The 19,476-nt window shown below is 42.7% G+C and overlaps 1 protein-coding gene across 4 annotated transcripts in view; it reads right to left on the reverse strand.

Annotated features, from left to right (window-relative positions):
- Window positions 1–18,893, reverse strand: part of ZZEF1 (zinc finger ZZ-type and EF-hand domain containing 1) — a 58,353-nt gene extending 39,460 nt beyond the window's left edge. For all 4 annotated transcript variants that reach the window (XR_003535466.1, XM_027690798.1, XM_027690797.1 and 1 more), the window contains exons 1-15: window positions 18,527–18,893; window positions 14,441–14,585; window positions 12,707–12,901; window positions 11,761–11,932; window positions 10,347–10,546; window positions 9,070–9,280; window positions 7,437–7,553; window positions 7,053–7,231; window positions 5,912–6,010; window positions 4,704–4,795; window positions 3,573–3,721; window positions 2,913–3,024; window positions 1,594–1,809; window positions 637–737; window positions 138–307 (exon numbers count right to left, since the gene is read on the reverse strand). Coding sequence is in view for 3 of the 4 variants with exons in the window: in XM_027690798.1 (XP_027546599.1) it covers window positions 138–307; window positions 637–737; window positions 1,594–1,809; window positions 2,913–3,024; window positions 3,573–3,721; window positions 4,704–4,795; window positions 5,912–6,010; window positions 7,053–7,231; window positions 7,437–7,553; window positions 9,070–9,280; window positions 10,347–10,546; window positions 11,761–11,932; window positions 12,707–12,901; window positions 14,441–14,585; window positions 18,527–18,865 (2,497 nt within the window). In the remaining variant the exon portion in view is untranslated. The remainder of the gene's footprint in view (window positions 1–137; window positions 308–636; window positions 738–1,593; window positions 1,810–2,912; window positions 3,025–3,572; window positions 3,722–4,703; window positions 4,796–5,911; window positions 6,011–7,052; window positions 7,232–7,436; window positions 7,554–9,069; window positions 9,281–10,346; window positions 10,547–11,760; window positions 11,933–12,706; window positions 12,902–14,440; window positions 14,586–18,526) is intronic.
- Window positions 18,894–19,476: the final 583 nt, after the last annotated feature.

A 19,476-nucleotide genomic window follows, 5' to 3' on the forward strand; every position in this document is an offset into this window, starting at 1 on the left:
TCCCTGTGGTAGACTTAAATTAGCACACACTGACCTGAAGGAGAAACAAAGGAACAGGAGCCAAATTGGCCTCTAGGAATAAATATCTTTTCCCAAATTCGAACAGACAAAACACTTTATATTGAATAAAAAATTACCTTCACACAAATGTCTATAAAGCTCTTCTGCAGCTTCTGTGTGACCAGCTGTCTTGCTCTGAGGAGTTTCTTGAGGTTTAGCAGTTTTATTGTCTCCAGTAAGTACAGAGAAGCAGCTCTGGAGAAGCTGCAACAGCAGTGTTTGAGCAAAGATACATTCTTCCCTTGGGCTGTAAAAAATCAGAAAACAAACTGAAGCAAAAACTAGAAAAGCAGCTCTTTTGCACCAAATAAATTATGCTGTGAAAGTCACCATCTCAGATGGATAAAAAACACTGAGTGGAGAGCACACAGCCATAGCTACCAGCTAAATTAATCTACAGTTCAAGCTTCCACATAACATTATAGTTAAAAGTCCATATGGCAGCAGTAGGAAAATGTTATTTATGTAAATGATGCAGTTTAGGAAGAACAAACTGCTGTAACTAAACTAAGCACACTTTATTTATACACACACACAGAGATCAGTGCCTCAGCAGACAGTAAAGAAGTGACTTACTTTTGGTGAAGTTTATTGTAAAAATTCCAGAACAGCTGCAAATCAAGGCCTGTGAAATCTAAAAATGACTTGTATTTTAATCCACTCTCCTTCTGCTGAACCTTAAAAAGGCAAAGAAAACGCAGGATTGGAAAATTAACTCTATACAAAACACATTTATAAAAAGTAAATCCCTGAGCACTGGGCTTAAAGCAGCCAGGTTTCCTATAGATTTGCAGCTACACTGAATTCCAGGTTAAGTTCTTTCATTGATATTTCAGTGTCTAAATGTGATAGTTCATGCTGAAACCTTCTTCTTCACAGAGCATTCTCCTCTTTCCAAATGTCGGAGCTCCCATCCCTGTTCTTCACCACTAAAAGACTTTCCAGCCTCCAACTCTCCCTCTAATTTGACTGAAAGTAAGAAACAGCCAAAATGAGATCGACTGCCCATGGTTCAGAATTGAAGCTGAAAAGGCACAGACACATGTACTGAAAGAACAAAACATCATTTTGACACGTGTCCTCAGGGGTTGGGTACATCACCCTGACACCCAACAGCACACACCAGTCACAGCTCTTAACTGTGTATGTATTATTTCAGATAAAAAGAGGAATGTTTTAATCTATGAAATTTTCTTAGCTTCCTCTTTGTGCATTTTTCCAGATGTTTGCTTCAGAACCAGCTACACTAACAGCTATGGAGCATCCTCCTGTTCCACCTACTTCAGTGTAACCTCATGCTGAAAAACACTTCTTCACTCCCCTCTGGACCCAAAGTGAGCACATTCTGTCACATTCAGTGAACATACACAGAATGCTATTTTTTAGAAACTATTTTTTCTCCCCAAAATGGTTTCTAATCATGGTTAAAAGCACCCAGACTTCTCTTTATCCATTTCCAGTTTCTGTTTGCACAGCCTTATTACTTTCAGCACGCGAAATACAGGCTCAAAACAATCTAAGAAGTAAAAATACCAGGTCCTGTGCCAGCTGCTGGATGAAATGAAGTGTCTTCAGGAGCAGAGTTGTGCCACAAACTGTGTCCTCGTCAGTCCTCCTGCACTGCAGGCAGTTCATGCTCCTGCTGGGCTCGTCCCGCATGGGCCGAAGGTACCCGAGAACACTCAGGCCCTGGACCCCCAGACGTTCTGCTGTGTCTTGTCTTGTGCACAAGAACTTTATCATCAAGTACTAGAAGGATAAAAACACAGCATAAGATTAGGGTTTAAAAGTCAGTACAAATATGGTTTTCAAAAGGCATATGTGAGGAGACTGCAAGTGGGGCTGGGGGGGTCAAGCCTTAGTCCCTGTCAATCACTTCCAGAGGTTTAAAATACTAAGCTTGAGATTCAGGCTAAGCTTGATCTCTCCCTGCTTCCAAAACAGTCACAGTGATGGGTCTGTGACCTCTAGAAGCAGCTGCAAGGTTCGTTAATTCATTAGCAGTTCATTCACCCTGCAGGTGCTGTTCCTTGCCTTTATAGTATTTTTGCAGGGTAAAAAAAACCTATTAGCTGCATTTAAAAGCAAGCAGAGGATCAATATGTAATATTTATAACATGGTGTTATCAATCTGGCCTCAGTGAGGTGCAGAATGCAAAGCTGAAGGGAACAGCAAGCTCTGCCATCTCCATGTACCCAGTTACTCTGCAGCAGCAGGGATGGTGTTAGAAAAATTCCCAGCTCATTTGTAGCTGTGCCACCACTTCTGCTGATTCCCACAGTTCACACGGACTGGGGAACTACTACAGCAGAATCTGAAAAGCCACTTTCCCTCCTTAAGCACTACAAATGAAAGCCCACCTTCTGCCATTCTTGAAACAAAGATCTCCTTCCCCAGGGAAATCAGCCTGACTGATGGAACTCCCTACTAACTGTTTGCCCACTAAAACTCAGACTGAAGAACCTGGCTCTGAAAGAACAAATGCTGGGACTACACAGGAGACAATCTGTCTAGATACTAGAATAAAGCAACAATCATGTCACTCTTTTTAGAAATATTTCATTATGATAAAACCAGTAATTGCACATTATCGTGTCATTTTGCATTAAATTTGATCCTGAAGCACCACTTAATTATATATACACATATGTGCATAGAGGGAAAAAGAAAATTCAGAGCAGAAAAATTCCATCATATAACTAGAAGGCCATTGGTTTTTTGCCCCTACCCAGCAGAGTTGTCCCTCACAAAAAGAATTAGGTTTATTTTTTATTGGCTTTAGAGCAAAGCACAGAGAGGAGCCCCTGCTCACTGTGACTGGGCCAAGGGGTTTGTTTGTGTGGTTCCTTACTTGGGAAATCCTGCATTGCTGCATTTTGACATCAACTTCATCCCATTCCTCTTCCACTTCAAACCAGCCAATAGGATCATCATCTCCCAAATCATCACTTGAACAACTGCTTCTGTGTTCAAAAGAATTTAACACACTTTGTAAAGGAAAAGTTTATCAACTGCAAAGTTTATCGACCACCAAAATATTTAGAGCATGTTACGGCTATAAAGATGAGAAGGGACAACAGAAAGTTTCACATACCCTAAACTGTGACTTGCAAGGTAAGAAAATTTAGGAAATTTTATTAGTCATGGTCCCTACCACCCCCTCACTCCTAAGCAACAGTTCTGAAAACTAATTTAATACAAGTTAATTAACATACAATCTTTCTAAAAATTTTTATTACCAGTGATCTGCAGCTCAAGCAGAAAGTTGGTTCTGTTACATCCCTTTCAAAACAGGTCTCTAAATCAAGAGGCTGAGAACAACAGCCACACACACATTTCCTCAAATACACACACATTACATTGAGGCTCAGTAAAATCAAACGAGTAACAATCAAATGATGCACCACATTTAAGTCACTTGCAACAATTCTCAACAGTTTCAGTGGCATTGCAAAAAGGTCAAACATAACATTTATTTTCCATGCAATCATTAGAAAAAGTCCACCCATACCTGTTTTTTAAGAACTGTTTGAATTCCCTCAGCTTCCACTTGTCGTAGCTCTCGAACCTTTTGAAATGTTCCTCTGCGTGGAACTTTTCTGAAGCCCCATTGTAAGCAAACACCAGCCCACACTGGGCCCCAATGGCACCTTTCCGGACCTGGAAGGGCAAATCCAGAGCAATGTGTTCAAAAGTTGACAATAAAAGATGTTTCTTTCACAGAAAAAAAAAAGAAAAAAAGTTATGGAAAGTAACTAAGACCTTGCAAATATTGACGTCTGGAGCCGCACAGGAAAATGAAACACATTTAGAGAAGCGTTATGAAAGCTGCTGTAACCCACTGAGATCATGGTTAATATTGGCTATATTTGTCCCCCTAACATTAACTAGAGTTCCACATATTAATTCCCACTCTAATTTTGTATACTTTTTTAATTAAAAAGAACCCAAACTGAGATCATGTCTCCCAGTATCACTCCACTGCTAAACAACTTAGGGCTCTCCAGCTCCAGTTAGAATTTCCTTGCCAGAAGTCCATCCATGTTTAGGTCTCTCTGACATTGAAATATGTATCCTTGTTCCAGGAATGAAATTACTGCTTTGCCTTAAATATATAAATTAATTCAGCTAATTCACAGAGTTTTGTCTTGGCAATGAGATTTAATCATAACATCTTGCTTTTAAATCAGATAAAAGGCACACCAAATGTTCAAATTACACTGGTGTCTCTAAATAGAATTCAAATATCTTCATTTAATCTAAACTCACATTATGTATCTCAAAACCTGCTATTCACACAGTCAAAAAATATTTTAAATATAAAAGACCTTACATATAAATCCATACTCTTTAGAGAGAAACCATAAACCGAAGAGTCTCTGGCTTGAGAAATGTATTTCAAGATAGAGATAAAATCAATAGAAAATAAATGTCTTTACTACATGCTTGTGGCTCCCTGGAATAATTTAAGACCTTTTTTTTCTGGAGTTCCCTGTGACTTACACCAAAGTAAAACCCTAAAATGACACTATTTCAGGATGAATTTAAAATTTCAGCTCATATAAAAAGCTATTCCAATTCAATTCTACCACCAGGGCAAAAAGCAACCCTTCTACTTCAAAAGCACACAGGAACTACATACCTTTATTCTGATTTGTGTCACTTGAAATGAAGACTCAGTTCCAGTAGAAAGAATGATACTTGCTCTGGTTTTCCCAGTTTCAGTAAGAAAACCTAAAGCAGGAGTGGGAATAGAATGAGGTTGGAATGATTGCTAGTGCAAGGAGTTTGAAGGAGAATACTGGAATTGTGGACTGAAGGGGGGGAAACAAAACCACAACTCTTTTCCAGTGAAATGCTCATTAGTAAATGTTTCCAAATGAAAGAGATAAGTTAAAAGATTGTTATTATGTCAGTACCTCCAGGCAGTGACTCTCTTAGAACTGCAATAATCTGCAGCAGTTTCAAGAGTGTTTCCCCATTAAAGGGTATTAGTAATTCCCAAATATTATTTTGGCTTGGGGCTTCTGTTCACTGATATAACTATTCACTGTTATAATTCATTCACAGATATAACTCAGTTCCCCACACTGTGACCCATAAAACAACAGAAAACAATCCACAAAACAACTAAAACTCAAATAATACACGTGAGCAAACAAGAGGGGGAAAATAAGCATTTAGAATGTGCCTGATTTTCTGTCACAATGGCTTTCGTTTACCAGTAGCACTGTACAAGACAATAAACCATTTAAAAAAAAAAGATTAGGTGGCATTTCACTTAAAAAGGAGCTCAAGAAACACAAATCTCTTTGTTCAGGTTGTATCCAGTACATAAAAGCACTGCATTAACAAAGAGAGGCTTTAAAGGAGAATTAATAGTTATGTGGAGTCAGGGAGAATTTCAATGATTTCCACCATCTCTCTCCATCGATATTTGGGAAAGCAGCAGTGAAGGATTCATGACTTCAACCCACCAAATGGGCTCCAGTATAATATTCCCAGGGACAGCTCATGGCTGACTTCCATGTAGGATATCAATAATTCTCCCCAAAATCCAATCTTTTTGATTGGTTGCTTTGCTTTGACAATAAACTGGCTCCTGAGAAATCCACAGTGTTGCAAAATAGATTTTATATATTGGTTTGTTTTTTTTCTTTGTTTTGTTGGTTTGCTTTTTTTTATTATAGAAGTTTCATATCACAAAACTATGAAGAAGCACCAAGTATATATAATAAATACAGAATAGCACCAAGGCCTCGTTAACAGTCATTATGTCTGGTTGAGTCTTTTCCAACCTAAACAACTTTATGATTCTAATATTTTGGACTTTAAACTCCAGGCTCTTACCATCCCCAGTCCAAGGCTCCACAAGAAGGTTTTCAGGCCCTGATTTATCTTCTTTTCCCTTTACATCACAGGCTTGCAGAGTCAGTCTTAAAGGCTTTCCTAAGTGAGAAAATCAACAGGTTTATCAAATACATTTCAAAATAGTAAAATTTGTTTTCTAAAGCTCTTCATACAGAACAAAATGGAAAAAAATCACAATGCTATGAGATTTTTACCACTGTCAGACAAAAAAAGGGAGGGAAACTGGGGTATGAGAGATACATTAATCTAAAATAATTCAAGTTTTAGATACAGACAGAAGGACAATTAAAATGATGACAATGTTCCTTCTACTGTTTGCACACTTTGGAATTCACAATCCATGAAATACCACTTGTCTTACAAAAGGGAGTGGCTACTCTGGGGAAAACCAAGCAGTTTTCAAAGTTTTTTGAAGCCGTTTTTCGAAACTAAACACTGATACTTATAAAACAATTCACGTATTCTTTGGCACGAGACAAGAAGTACTGACAAAACATACTAAAAGGCAAGCAAAGGGTAAAATTTTTCACGAGGGACTAATGATAACCTCAGAAGTTGACAACTGAGAAAATACAGATTTATCAAACAAGTACAGCCAATGCAGCCAAGTCACCACCTGATGTCAGACCACAAACAGCTCTACACTCATAACACACTCAGATTATAAACACTTGGGTTTAACTCAGATTATAAACTGGAAAAAGTGAAAATAAAAGAACTTCAAATAGATGGTGATGATGTTACATTTAAAATACATCTTAAATTTGTGTGAGACCATTTAGTGAGGCTGAACACACACAACTGGAACAACAGAAATACTTGATGTCATTTGCCTTTTAAGCAACACAAACACCATCACCACTTTATACAGGGGCCACTATCTACACAGGTCATGTTTTCTCCCTTGAGAAGATGCCCCCTGGTTCAATTCTTTGATCAGAAAGCTGATCTAATCCCCAACTTTTAGAGCAGTTCAGCTTCCCAGGTTGTCTCCTCAGTGACAGTTTTTAATTTAGAAGCCTAGTATAAAATTTTAAACCCCAACAACAAGTAGAACAATTCATTTTCTGTGCATTTTCTGAAGCATGTCCTGTAAAGGATGCAGGAATTGCTCCATTACCATATTTATAGAGCAGGTTCTGTCTGACTGCTGCCATGGAAGCGATGAGAGAGGAAGCCTTGTACGGAGTGTCCAGATGCTCAGTGATTGCACAAAGGGAACTCATCACTTTGGCAACACTCCCCCGGGCTAAGGCAAAGGCCAGGAGTGTCAGCTCCACCTCTGGAGTAGTACAACAACTGGGGAGGGAAAACAACAACAGTGTGAAAAGAAAATCTGGGATATTTTGGCTTTAAATAATGATGCCATGGAATCTCTCAGGTGCCTGAACTTCTTTTAATTATTCAAGATACTTAAAAAAAATAGCAGGTGAGTAAAAAGGCAAGATTTTGCTACACAAAGTCTCCTAAACCATTTCTCAGAGCATCAGCAACACAAACTCACCTTGTGATTCTGATCAGGAAACTATCTACTTCTTCCAAAACGTTTGGCGATAAGAAGCTGGAAAAATCTGTGGAGCCCGGTGTCAGGGAGAGAGGTGGCATGTGCTGCAGTGCTTTCCTAGGAAAAAATGAAACACAATAGCAGGAAACCAGTCAGAATGGGAGAAAACAGCCTCCCAAAAGGAATCAGACATTTGAATCTTCACGCTTTGTGTGGGCAGGTCTCTGCAAATTGCTGCTGAGTGCACAAAATGCATTTACACAGAGAAGCTCTTCCAAAGGTAACAGCAGGATTGCATTCCAGGCAGGGAGAAGTTCAATGACTGCTGGGTAATCTCAAATCTAGTCCCATAATCTCAGATTTAATGAGACAAACACATGCAGGAGTTTTGAATTAAATCTGTGACAGCATTAGAAACAGCTCAGTGTGCAAGTGCTGCTTCATTTTAAAGTGTTCTGCAATTGAGCAAGAGCCTGTGAGTAAAGGGAAAATGGCTTTGAAATTCCTTCAAAATAATTACAGAAAGACACTTGTTAGCTCAGACCAGAATTTTTGTGAATTCCCAAAAATCATGTAATAACCCCAGAAAATAGGAATTCTCAAGCAGTTTCACCAAAGTCATTCTAACCAATACTAAAGTAATTCTACCCAATACTGAAGTCATTCTATCTAATATTAAAGTTTGGGGTTTTGCTTTATAATTCTAAACACTGAATCTGTAATTCCTGGAAGCCTGTTTTCAGTCAACATGATTTTTTTCTGCTTTATGAGTTCAGAGTTCATGTTATATTTCTAAAAAATATCTAAACTGTGCTAAAACTGAAGGCCCTCAGTTTTAGTAAAGCTTGCAGCTTCCTCAGGTGTGGGCATGTATGAAGGTATCTAAACCTAAAAGAGATTTCACAGATGACACAAATTAAAAGATAGACTTAATGGACTTTAACCTGCTGTACTCATTAACCTAATGAGCACTGCTCCTCAGCTTGGTGGTATCATGCTAACTAAGCTCTATAAAAGCTGATGTGGGTGTGGAAACATTTTTTTAGGATTCCAACCCTTCAAGTCATCCAGCAGAAGTGTTTGGCAATCAAACAAGGAAATGTTACACAGAAAATGGTCAATCACCACAAGCAAATATCTGCATGGAGACAGTGCACAGACTCAACTATAACCCCATGAAAAGCATGACAAGGCATCACACAGGCAGAAATCTGCTGAAAATATGGCTAAATTAACCTTATAAGGTTAATTAACCTCATAAGGGGGAGATGTTAATTTTAATGATTATCAACATTGGACAATGAAAATTAATTAATTTAAGGCTTCTCAACATCATGACAAGTCAAAGCTAAGGTAAAAAAATGTATTTTTCAGTGTCCATTCAGCCATGGTTTAACAACTAGATCAGACACAACAGCCAGGACAATTAAGCTTTTCTAGTGTATGTAAGTGGATAAAGGAGAAACATCAAAAATTTGAACAATGAGATGGCAAAAAGATGTTTAAACACCTCAGTGGAGGGAGTGGAAACCAGTTACACAAGACAGATTAGCTTACTAAAGCCAGAAGTATTTAAAAAAAAAATAATTATAAAACCAAATAAAATCCCTCACTGTGGAACGTTGGTACTTACTGAGTATTCTGTAAAATAATGTGAACAAATGCTGGGTTTGTTTCCATGGAAGCTGTGACCAGAGAGGTCAGCAGGGACCAGTACCAGATGGCTGAGGCATCACACACAGACACTGCCACCTTCTTCACCCTCTGGTACCCCACGGCCCTGAGCCCGTGGATCCTGGTGTCACATCCGTCACTAAGGCAACGCTTGATGTTTATCTGTACATCTGTCAAAACATAAACCAGAATTTTTTTCCCATTTCTTCTGCTGGATTAGATCTAGAAGAGTGCAGATATTCCGAACAATAATTCCTGCAGAACCCCTTAGGAAAAAAAAATGGCAGGAGACGCAAAAGTGTCCTCCCACATGTGGACGAGTACACACGTGTTTCCTCACCATGCACACTGCAATTGGGAAAATTTAGCCTTTCAATAGTCCATTACATATGGTATGGCTAGAAATTAAGGGGAAAAAAGTAGTAAAAGCCCCTCAAAGTGGAAAATAGATTATTTCACCAGTACCTTTCTACCTACATATGTAGGCAATGTCTAGGGAGTGAGTGGTTGTGGAGTTGATGGGGAAAAGGAGTAAAGCCTAAAGGCAAAGTTTTAAGTTACACAAAAATTTTCACTAAGTTCTTGACCATTTTGCATAGACGATGTTGTCCTGATTACTTCTGAGGAACAACACCCTTGCTGCCTATTTGTTGTGGCAATCAAAGTTCATCTCAGTGAAAAACACCTCTTTGAACTGAAGGGACAAAATTCCTGAAGCTGTAGAAACCATCTTAGGAAGGAGCAGCTTTCCTTGGATTGATTCCAATATAGCACCCACAGAGCCACCAGACTCAAAAATAACACTATTTAAAACCCCTGAGCATAAAACCTGTTTTACATCTGACCAATTTCAGAGTTTTGGTACTAAAAAAACCCAGTTGCTCAGAAGCAGATTTTTTGCTAGATACTATCAGCCAACATATGCTTTCACTGTGCAAGCAAAGATATTTTAAAACTGCCCTCTGTCTTCAAATTGAGAGGCTAAAACTGCATCTTGAGTCAATCTTCTCCTCAGCCCTGAGCCCACATTACAGACAGACCACGAGAAAGGCTCAGAAGACTCTTCCAGGCTAGAAATTAAACTACAATTAAACCAATTTCTTCCGACCCAAGGACGAGGTTAGAAGTTTCACCTCTAATGACTGACACTTCAACACACCATTCCATGATCTACCCAACCTTTCACCTTCCAAAAAGCAGCAAAACAATATCCCAATGGGATCTTTATTGACTCACACATCTGACTAATGTTAGCGTTTTCCAACAGTGTTACGTAGCCAGTGATATTGCTTGGAATGTGAACATCTCGGACCTCCTGGAGACTGCTGGCATTCCTTCCCACTGCCACTGTGACCTGCTGTGGCATGTAACTCTGGTCACTAGCTGCCACTGCGATGGACAGGTGTCTCAAAACCACATCTGGTTTCATCTTTAAGCTGCAGAGCAAAGAAGATAAAGCAGTTCTTGTAAAGAGAAGGTAAGTCAAGCACTTTGCTTTAATTATTTTGTTATCGTATATATATTATATTATTCATTAATTTTCCACCTCTACAAACACAAATAAATCCTCTGAGCTTTACCGCACGCTTCACAGGTCTTCCTGTAACCCCATATCAGGGTGGACAAGTTAAAAGATTTCAACTTAAAAAAACAGTCACCTCTGAGAGTGAGACTGTAGATTCTTCTATTCATATTTTCAACTGAGAACTCATTCTTCAGGAATAAAAATGGACTGTCAATAATGACCAAAACGAGATTTGGGGTTTTTTTAAGTATACATTCTTAGATCTACCACTGAAAAAACACTGAACATTTCTGTTAATCTGAGCATTTCTGTCTCATGGAACTTTCTAGACAGTGGCAAAGCACTTCTATTCAAGTCCCAACCACTGCATCTGTACCACAGCTTGGAAAGCTTTGCTCCACAACAAGGCAATGGCAGATGCAGGCATTTTACAGGTGAAGTTTTATTTGGTTCTTAGGCCTTTAAACTTTATGCAAAGATTGATGACTACTGCATAAAGTTTAAACCCCTAACCACCACTATACTTATCTGTCACTCACTGATTCCACAATTTTTTTTAATTACACCTGTACTGGGTTTGTGTGATAAGGATTTGCCAGCGGGGGGCTATGGGGTGGGGGGGTTGTGTGGAGATAAGCCCCTTGGAGAGAGGAGCCTGCACTGGAGCAGGTTTGCTGGCAGGACTTGTGAGCCCATGAGAAGGACTCGTGGAAGGGATTCCACCCTGAAGCAGGAGAAGAGTGTGATGAGTCCTCCTACTGGGGAGGAAGGAGTGGCAGAAACATGTGATGAACTGACCACAGCCCACACTCCCCACACCCTGCGCCTCTGAGGGGGAGGAGAGAGAGGAAAAGGGAAGAGAAGTTAATTCTGGGGAAAAGGGAGGGGAAGATTTGGTTTCATTTCTCCTTACCCTACTCTGATTTAATGAATTCAATTAAATGCCCCAAATCAAGTCTGCTTTGCCTGTGATGGTGTTGGTGAGTGAGCTCTCCCTGTCCTTGACCCACCAGCTTTTCATTTAATTTTTCGCTCCAGCTGAGGAGGGGAGTGATGGAGCAGCCTTGGGGGGCACCTGGAATGCAGCCAGGGCCAACCTAAGGACCAGCAGCCCAGCCCTCTCACCGTATCCAGTGGGAGCGGGCGCTCCCATCCGACTGCCAGAAGGAGGAAGTTTCCCCGTTCGTCATCTTGTCGATGTCGGCGGAATTGGACGAGGTCTCTATGTGGGTGTAGCACTTTGGGACAGACTTCAGCTTGTCTGACTCCTCACTGCCATTCAGGTCACTGGGGTACTCTGCACAGACAAGGAATTGCTCAGGACATGCTGCTTTGGCTCGTTTTGAGAACTGTTATACCTTTACAGTAACTATCTCAAACAAATTAACTGCTTGGCACAGAACACGGCCTGTTTCTGACAGGATCTGTGAGACAGCAAAGTTTGATTTCACATAAAATTGCAATAATCTCAATCTACCACTCACAGCATGAAAACACCTCCACTGCCTGGAGTTCAATAGCCTTTGTCTCCTTTCATTACTGGCCTCATCAGTGCTTTATCATTTTTGTGCCAAAACACAAACAGATGAAAGGAAAAAGTAAAACATCACAGAGAAAACCTCAATTCAGCTACTCTAGGGAAGGGACAAAGCAGACTGTTTCCCCAGGTAACTTGATCTACTTCAATAGAAGTGCAGAAATCTGAAAATACCAAGTCAAGCTGTAAAGCAAAAGAGCCATCGCTCCAGGGAGATCACCAGGCCAGTCCCACAGAGACACGGGAAAAGACTCACTGCTTTCAGTCCAAAACAATAAAATATCTATTAATACTGAACAGTCAACTTCAGCAAACATTCACTTCCCATGGAAACCAAGTTTCTGGCAACCAATAGAGATATTTGACCGAATAGACAATATGGCAGACCAGTAATGGTCAGGAGCAAGATGAGAACATCCCAGTGTGGATAGTTCAGAAATCAATTTATGTGCCTCAAAAAGTGAACAAAAACCCCACAGAAGTGTGCAGATCAACTCCATGCCTGGTAAAGGTGACCCAGCAGGTATCACACACCTCTCTCTTTCAGGAGAAGCCGATCCAAAGAGTCCTTGAGCACGGAGGAGCGCATGGTGCAGATGTTGTTGAAGTACTCCAGCACTGGGTATGGGATGGCAGTGCTGGAGATGCGGTTCCGGTGCAGGAACCTCAGGATCATCGAGGCGTGAAGGCCCAGCCGCTCTTTCGATTCAGAAAATATATCAATAAAACCTAGAAAGAGACATTATTTCCTTGTGGTTTTGGGCACCACAATGTAAGAAGGATGTAAAGCTATTAGAGGGAGTCCAAAGGAGGCTACGAAGATGGGGAAGGGTCAGGAGGGACCATATGAGGAGCAGCTGAGGGCACTTGGTTTGTCCAGCCTGGAGGAGATGGATGTCAGACCCCCCCAGGGACTGCAGCTTCCTCCTGAGGGGCAGCTCTGATCCCTGCTCTCTGTGACAAGACCTGAGGGAACGGCTGGAGCTGTGTCAGGGGAGGTTCAGGCTGGATCTCGGGAAAAGGTTCTTCCCCCAGAGGGTGGTTGGGCACTGAACAGGCTCCCCAGGGCAGTGGGCACAGCATCAAGCCTGCCAGAGCTCCAGGAGTGTTTGGACAATGCTCTGAGTGACAGGGTGGGATTGTTGGGGTGACTGTGCAGGGCCAGGAGTTGGACTGGATGATTCTTGTGGGTCCCTTCCCGCTCAGGACATTCTGTGATTCTATGAGCTGACTTGACCAAGCCATCACATTCCCCCTCTAGATACTATTACTTGAGAAATCCAGATTAAGCATGGCGACCAATATTAGGAAACTACATTCCACCACACAAAGTAGCTCAAGTCTGCAACCTTTACAACAGGGAAAAGCGCAGGCAAATATTTTTGTGAGTTACTTGAAATGCCTGAAGGAGTTCAAAACAATAACCAAAAATCTTATGCTTGTTTTGCTGTCCCAAACCCTTACCTTCAATACCTGAGTGAAGCAGCTGCTGTCTGGCCAACAAGGGGATGTACTTGCATCAGTTATTTGGAGCTACATTAAGCATCTCACTTTGGCATTGTGGATTATTCCCAAAGAGATCTCTAATGCTTTCCACCAAATTGGTAAGAAATTCCAGCTCCTTCACATTGGTACTCTGAATCCCAGTGCATTTAGATGCATAGAATAGTATTCTAAGTCCTCTCCTCTGACTTATCTATAGCCAATTCTAGCCTTTCCTGTCTTATCTTTTAAGGCAAATCCTCTTTAGCCACTTACCATCAAAGGAAAGCCAGTAACTGATACTTATCCCAGAAATTAAATTCTGGAAACTGACACTTTCTGAACCACACACTGTAAAACCTGAATGATGTTTTAGCAGGATTTCAAATGCTGAATAACAATATAATAGTAATAAAGTGTATGACTCATTCCCTGAAGCAGACTCCATGGAGGATTTATTCCCCCAGTGACCAAGTACAAGACTGCATTAGCTGGGCACCAAAACCCTGCAAGGAGCTCTGTTCTGCCTGTGAGATAAACCAAAGGAGGATAAGACACTCCCCAGTCACACAGAGAAGAAAAGAGTGGTTCTTTGTGAAAGGAAGTTCTGCACATGATTATGGGAAATTTTTAATTTATAGCAACTTCACTTGCTTGATACTGAAGAAACAAGAACCTCCTGGAGTATGGTTTTGATAAGGTTAGGACAAGCAATTTATTGAAGCAGCACCCCTTTTATAGGGCAGGACTTGGGGAACCATGTGTTTTGTCCCTCTGCTCCCATACCTGGCACTAGTGAACAAGCTTGCAGTTGCCTGATTACATGGCTCAGCTCCCCCTGAAGATTTGCTCCACTAGAATTCTTCAGAGCCTCCAGCATATTCTCCACATCTACAGTGCCATCTCCTTCAACATCAAATTGTGCAAAGGCCTGAGGAGGGACAAAAAAGGAAAATTTATTTCAGCATATTTCCTTCAAGCAGGAATTCAAGGCATTTCATAGAAACGTTGTAACATTATTAAATTAAACTCAAACCAATCAATTTTCCACAGTATTGAAATCATGGTAACAGGAAACAGCCTGGCTGGAAATCTGCAGTGTCTAGCAAGTTTGGAGGTATTTGCACTGCCTTCCTATAAAAGTCAGCTGTAGTCATGCCTAGGTGGAGACAGGCCATCATCTCCCCCAGTGAATCAGCAGGATCCATCCATGGAGAGCTGGGACTGGGAGAAAGGTGCTCACTAAAGAACCTCAGAAAGCTTTTCAGTGAAGGGTGGGTTGTTCAAGAAGCCACACCTTCCATTACTCATCCCTGCTGCATCCCTCTCACTGCAGCCACTCCAATTCCTTCAGGGTTTAAATATTTGCTTTGTTTAAGAAAATGTCCTGAGAATCAGAAGATTTTTTTTTAATGTGTATTTCCTTCCATAAACTGTCCTCCTACACAAAATACCAAAATATAGTTTGTCAAAGTATTTGTGAAACAATGGAGAGTTAGAAAAGGCTTTTTTTTTCTTATTGAAGGGAACCACTGCCAGCTTTATTAACTTTGACCTTCATGTAACTTTTCATATAAAAAGTTGTGTTGAGCATGTACAAAAAGTAACTCACACAGCACTTCACAACTTTGAACTAACAAAAGTACATGGTATTTTTATTCAGCTGAGCCTATAAAACAGAACCAAGCTCATAAATGTAAATGACTTTAACCAACCACTTCAGAGAACTTATAGCCAGATTTTTAATAGTAGTGTGTCACTGGATCATATTTTCACAATCAGATTTAATTCTGAAACAAACTTTTGGTCAATTGCTAAAAAAATGGGACTTATCCCAAAAGAGAAATGCAGTATTTCAGGAGTACCCACTTTTTCCATATAAATTGGGAATGCACTTACAAAAGATATTTCTTTACAAGCAAGACTCGTGTCTCCCAGCCCTGAACTTGGTATTTCAAGTTCAGCCACATAGCCAAGAAAATGTGGTGCCTAAGAACAGACCATCCCGGGGGTGTCTGAGTCAAAGGATCGCTGCTGCTCGGGAGGCAGCTCATGCTTCAGTCTCTCGGTTTATTACCTGATTATCAAACTTGCTGCACCATTAAAAGTCTATCCTAGAGAGCTGATCAGCTCAAAATAACCTGCCAATTAACCATGACATAATTACAGCACTTAAATGAGAGCAAAGTCCTCAGAACACAACAGAATCAAAGAGAGGTGTTTTAGCTGCCTAAAGCTAAGATGGCACTGAGGTGAATTTTAGCTTGACAGCTTTATAAAGTCTTACTAAAAACACAGCTGAAGCCAAAATAACAATTATCACCTTTAAAAAACCTATTCTGAGTAGCAAAGCTGGTGCTGAGCACCACGGCCAGTCCAGGAGACTGACATGGGGCATCAGGCAGATCCCAGAACAAAAACCTTTGCTCGAGGAGAACAAGCCAGAGGGAATCGATTCTAACAGACATAACTCAGCTGCCAAAACAATTCAATGTAGTTTCACACCATCCTCACCATTATGACTTTTTCTCCTCATAACAGAAGTCAAACTGTGCAGTTACTAAACTACAAAGTGAGCAAGTTTTGTGATGTAACTGGTGAAAATAAAACACACACAAAACAACAAGGCTGGATCCGCCGACAGATACTTTAAACTGATTTCTTATACTTTCATGTAAGAAGGGATTACCACATATATGCTTTTCTTTGCATCTTAATGCAGGATTTTGTTATTTTATTTTTAAACTCCTCCTGTGATCTCAGGAGATTGCACCAAATTTAGAACTCTAAAATTATTTTTTGACTGTTCAGTATAACTAAACCCTATATTTGACACAAAACATCCACAATTTCCACTGCTGCCCTGTGCAATGGGGGATAAGCCAAAAAAAGGGGGGAAAAAATCAATATATCAACCTGTACTCTGAGTTTTTGAGTTGATTTCAGCCCTGGGACATGCTACAAATGCAGCAGCAGCTTTACCACAAGCCAGCTGCATCTTACTCCTAAATAAAGGCAGTAAATCCTCAGTTCCTACCCAGTTCAACCCTGAACATGAAGAAACATCTTTCCTGGGAAATGATGAGTAAGAGGATTGCTCGGAAATACAGCACATGGAAAAATCAGTCCCTCGTCTGCCAGCTCAGGAGTTGGATGGCAGGACAGGACTCTGTATTTGCCCCCCTGCTCCTGGTAGAACTGCAGCATTAATGCTGCCAGCATGACATGACAACTGCTCAAGCACCACTGAGTAAAAAAAAAGGATTCAGAGGTTCAGTTTACCTAGAAAACAGATTTTGCATTTGAAGAGAGGTTCACTTTGCCCATAAAGCATCCAAAGTATGTGCTCACAGCCCCATGCTGAGAACAGAGGAACTGAAAGGGCAGAGCAAAACTTGCTCTGTGCCAGACAGGCCTCTATAAACACCAAAAAGTGAAACCTATTGACCTGCCAGCCCCAAACTGACTTCTCAGCAGTGCAAAGCACGACCAGGAAATCTCAAACCCCACAGCTAGTGGGTTGGGGACAGAAACGATGGCACCGAGGTTTCCCTCAGAACTGCCAACGTCTCCCCTTGGCAGGACAAAGCAGATGTGACCACACATCCGTGCCACGGCAAACCCTGTGACGAGCTTTTTCCCCACTCCCCAGAGCAGGAAATGAAACCCAAACAAATAGATTCTTCGTGCAGGGGAGGATGTGCAACACAGACAACTCTCAAACTATCCCTGCAGCCCACAAGGCTCAGCTGTTTGTGCCAACACAAGGAACCCCAAGGGACTAATTTCACCTCGTGTTGTTACAAATGAAGAAGTGTTTGTTACTGGATCTTCTTGCAAAGTGGAGGCAGCGTTTTACCAAGCCATTTAAACCAGTGTGATCTCAACACACCCCAAAATGAGTCTCCTCCCAGATGGCAGTAGCCCTGTTCCCCTGTCAGCACTGACTCAGGAGTGTGTGCGTGATTTATCAGTTTACACAGTTAACTCTGCTACTCAAAGACAGCAGGAAGTGACTGGGGAGCCCCAGGAACTGCCTGCAGTGAGGAATTCAGACACAGCCACTTTCTCAGCTGAGTGTGGAATTCCCAGCACAGTATTCTGCTGCATTTTGGATGGGTAAAGCTGCAATGTTCTAGACATTAAACTCCCCGTGTCCCTTCCAACAACTGAAAAGAAACTGGACTCTCTTACACCACTAAAACCTCACCTGTCTGTGCAGGGTTAGGGTTACACCACTTTCTTGCAAGTTTTCCAAAACTCTGACTTTCCAGTAAGTAATGGGATACCAACTTGAAAATTCCACTGCTGGTTTTAAAAAGCTACAATAAAATCAAGCCTGAAAAACTTTGACTTGCTGATAACACTGGGAAGTACACAAGAGGAATTGCTCAGGCAAGATTTCCAACCTGTGCTACCACCAGCAGAAATACTGCAGTAAATACCCATTTTATTCACAAGCGACTGCTGAGCATGATCACTGATAACTGGCATAAATTAAAAAAAAAAAAAAAGGAGGTATCAGGGAGCTGACAGGCTGCTATCAGCACCACCAGCTGCTTTGCCAGCCTGGTGCAGAACCCTCCGGCCTGGCCTCGCCTCCGACACCAGGTGGGGTGTCCGGGGTCGTGCCAGTGGTCACGGACCCGGTGCCGAGGGCAGACCCGCCCTGGGGGGTTTCCCCGACCCCGCAGCCCCCGGCGGGCAGGCGGATCCCCGGAGGGGGTCAGCCACACCCTGGAAGCGTCCAAGGCAAGGCTGGACGGGGCTTGGAGCAACCCGGGCTCATGGAAGGTGTCCCTGCCCGTGGCAGGGGGCGGGACGGGTTGGTCTGTGAGGGCCCCCCCCCCCGGTGCTCCCCGGCGGTCTCACCTCCTCGCTCTCGCCGCGGTTGCCGGCCGCCAGCCGGGACACGTTCTCCAGCACCTCGCAGAACTGCTCCAGGCTCACGGCCTCGTCTCCGCGGCTCAGCCGCTCCTCCAGCCATCGCACCAGCGCGCTGTGGTGCCGCGACACGAGCGGCTCGGGCAGGGCCGCGTCCCGCAGCCGCGCCGTGGCCTCCCGCAGCCGGGCCTGCTCCAGCAGCACCTCGGCCGGCGGCAGCGCCGGGGTGGCCGCGCCGGGCTGGGGCGCGCCGCCCGCCGGCCCCTCCATGCCCTCCTCGGCGCCTTCCTCCTCCTCCTCGCTGCTGTGGCTCGCCGCCGTCCCCATGAGGCGCTCGGAGCCCCGCAGCCGCCGGTGCCGCCCGGCCCGGCCCGGCCCGCCTTAGTCAGCAACTTCCCGCCCGCCGCACCTGTCAGCGCGGGCCGCCGCAACGCCGCAAAGCGCGCCGCGACACGCCGCCGCACAGCGCCACACCGCCGCAAAGCACGGCGGCGGGCGTCGTAAAGCTCCGCCCTCCCCACCGTGACGTGAGAGGGAAGGAGAAGGAGGAGGAGGAGGAGAAGAAAGGAAGGAGAAGAAGATGATGGAGGAGAAGAATAAGAAGGAGAAGAAGAGGAGAAAGATAAAAAGGAGAAGAGAAGGAGAAAGAGAAGGAAGAGAAGGAGGACGAGGAGGAGAAGAGAAACAGAAGAGAAGAAGCAGAAAGAGAAGGAGGAGAAGGAGTAGAAGAGAAGGATAAGGAGGAGGAGAAGAGAAACAGAAGAGAAGAAGCGGAAAGAGAAGAAGTAGAAGAGAAGGATAAGAAGGAGAAGAGAAGGAGAAGGAGAAAGAGAAGGAGAAGAAGGAGCGGCTGCAGTGGATCCAGCGCAGGGAATGGAGAGGATTTGGGGCTGGAACGGCACTCTGATGGGGAGAGACTGTGGGAGCTGCACCTGGAG

Source organism: Neopelma chrysocephalum, unplaced genomic scaffold (assembly GCF_003984885.1).
Source record: "Neopelma chrysocephalum unplaced genomic scaffold, ASM398488v2 Primary Assembly neopelma1_82, whole genome shotgun sequence".
Classification (NCBI taxonomy): Eukaryota; Metazoa; Chordata; class Aves; order Passeriformes; family Pipridae; genus Neopelma; species Neopelma chrysocephalum.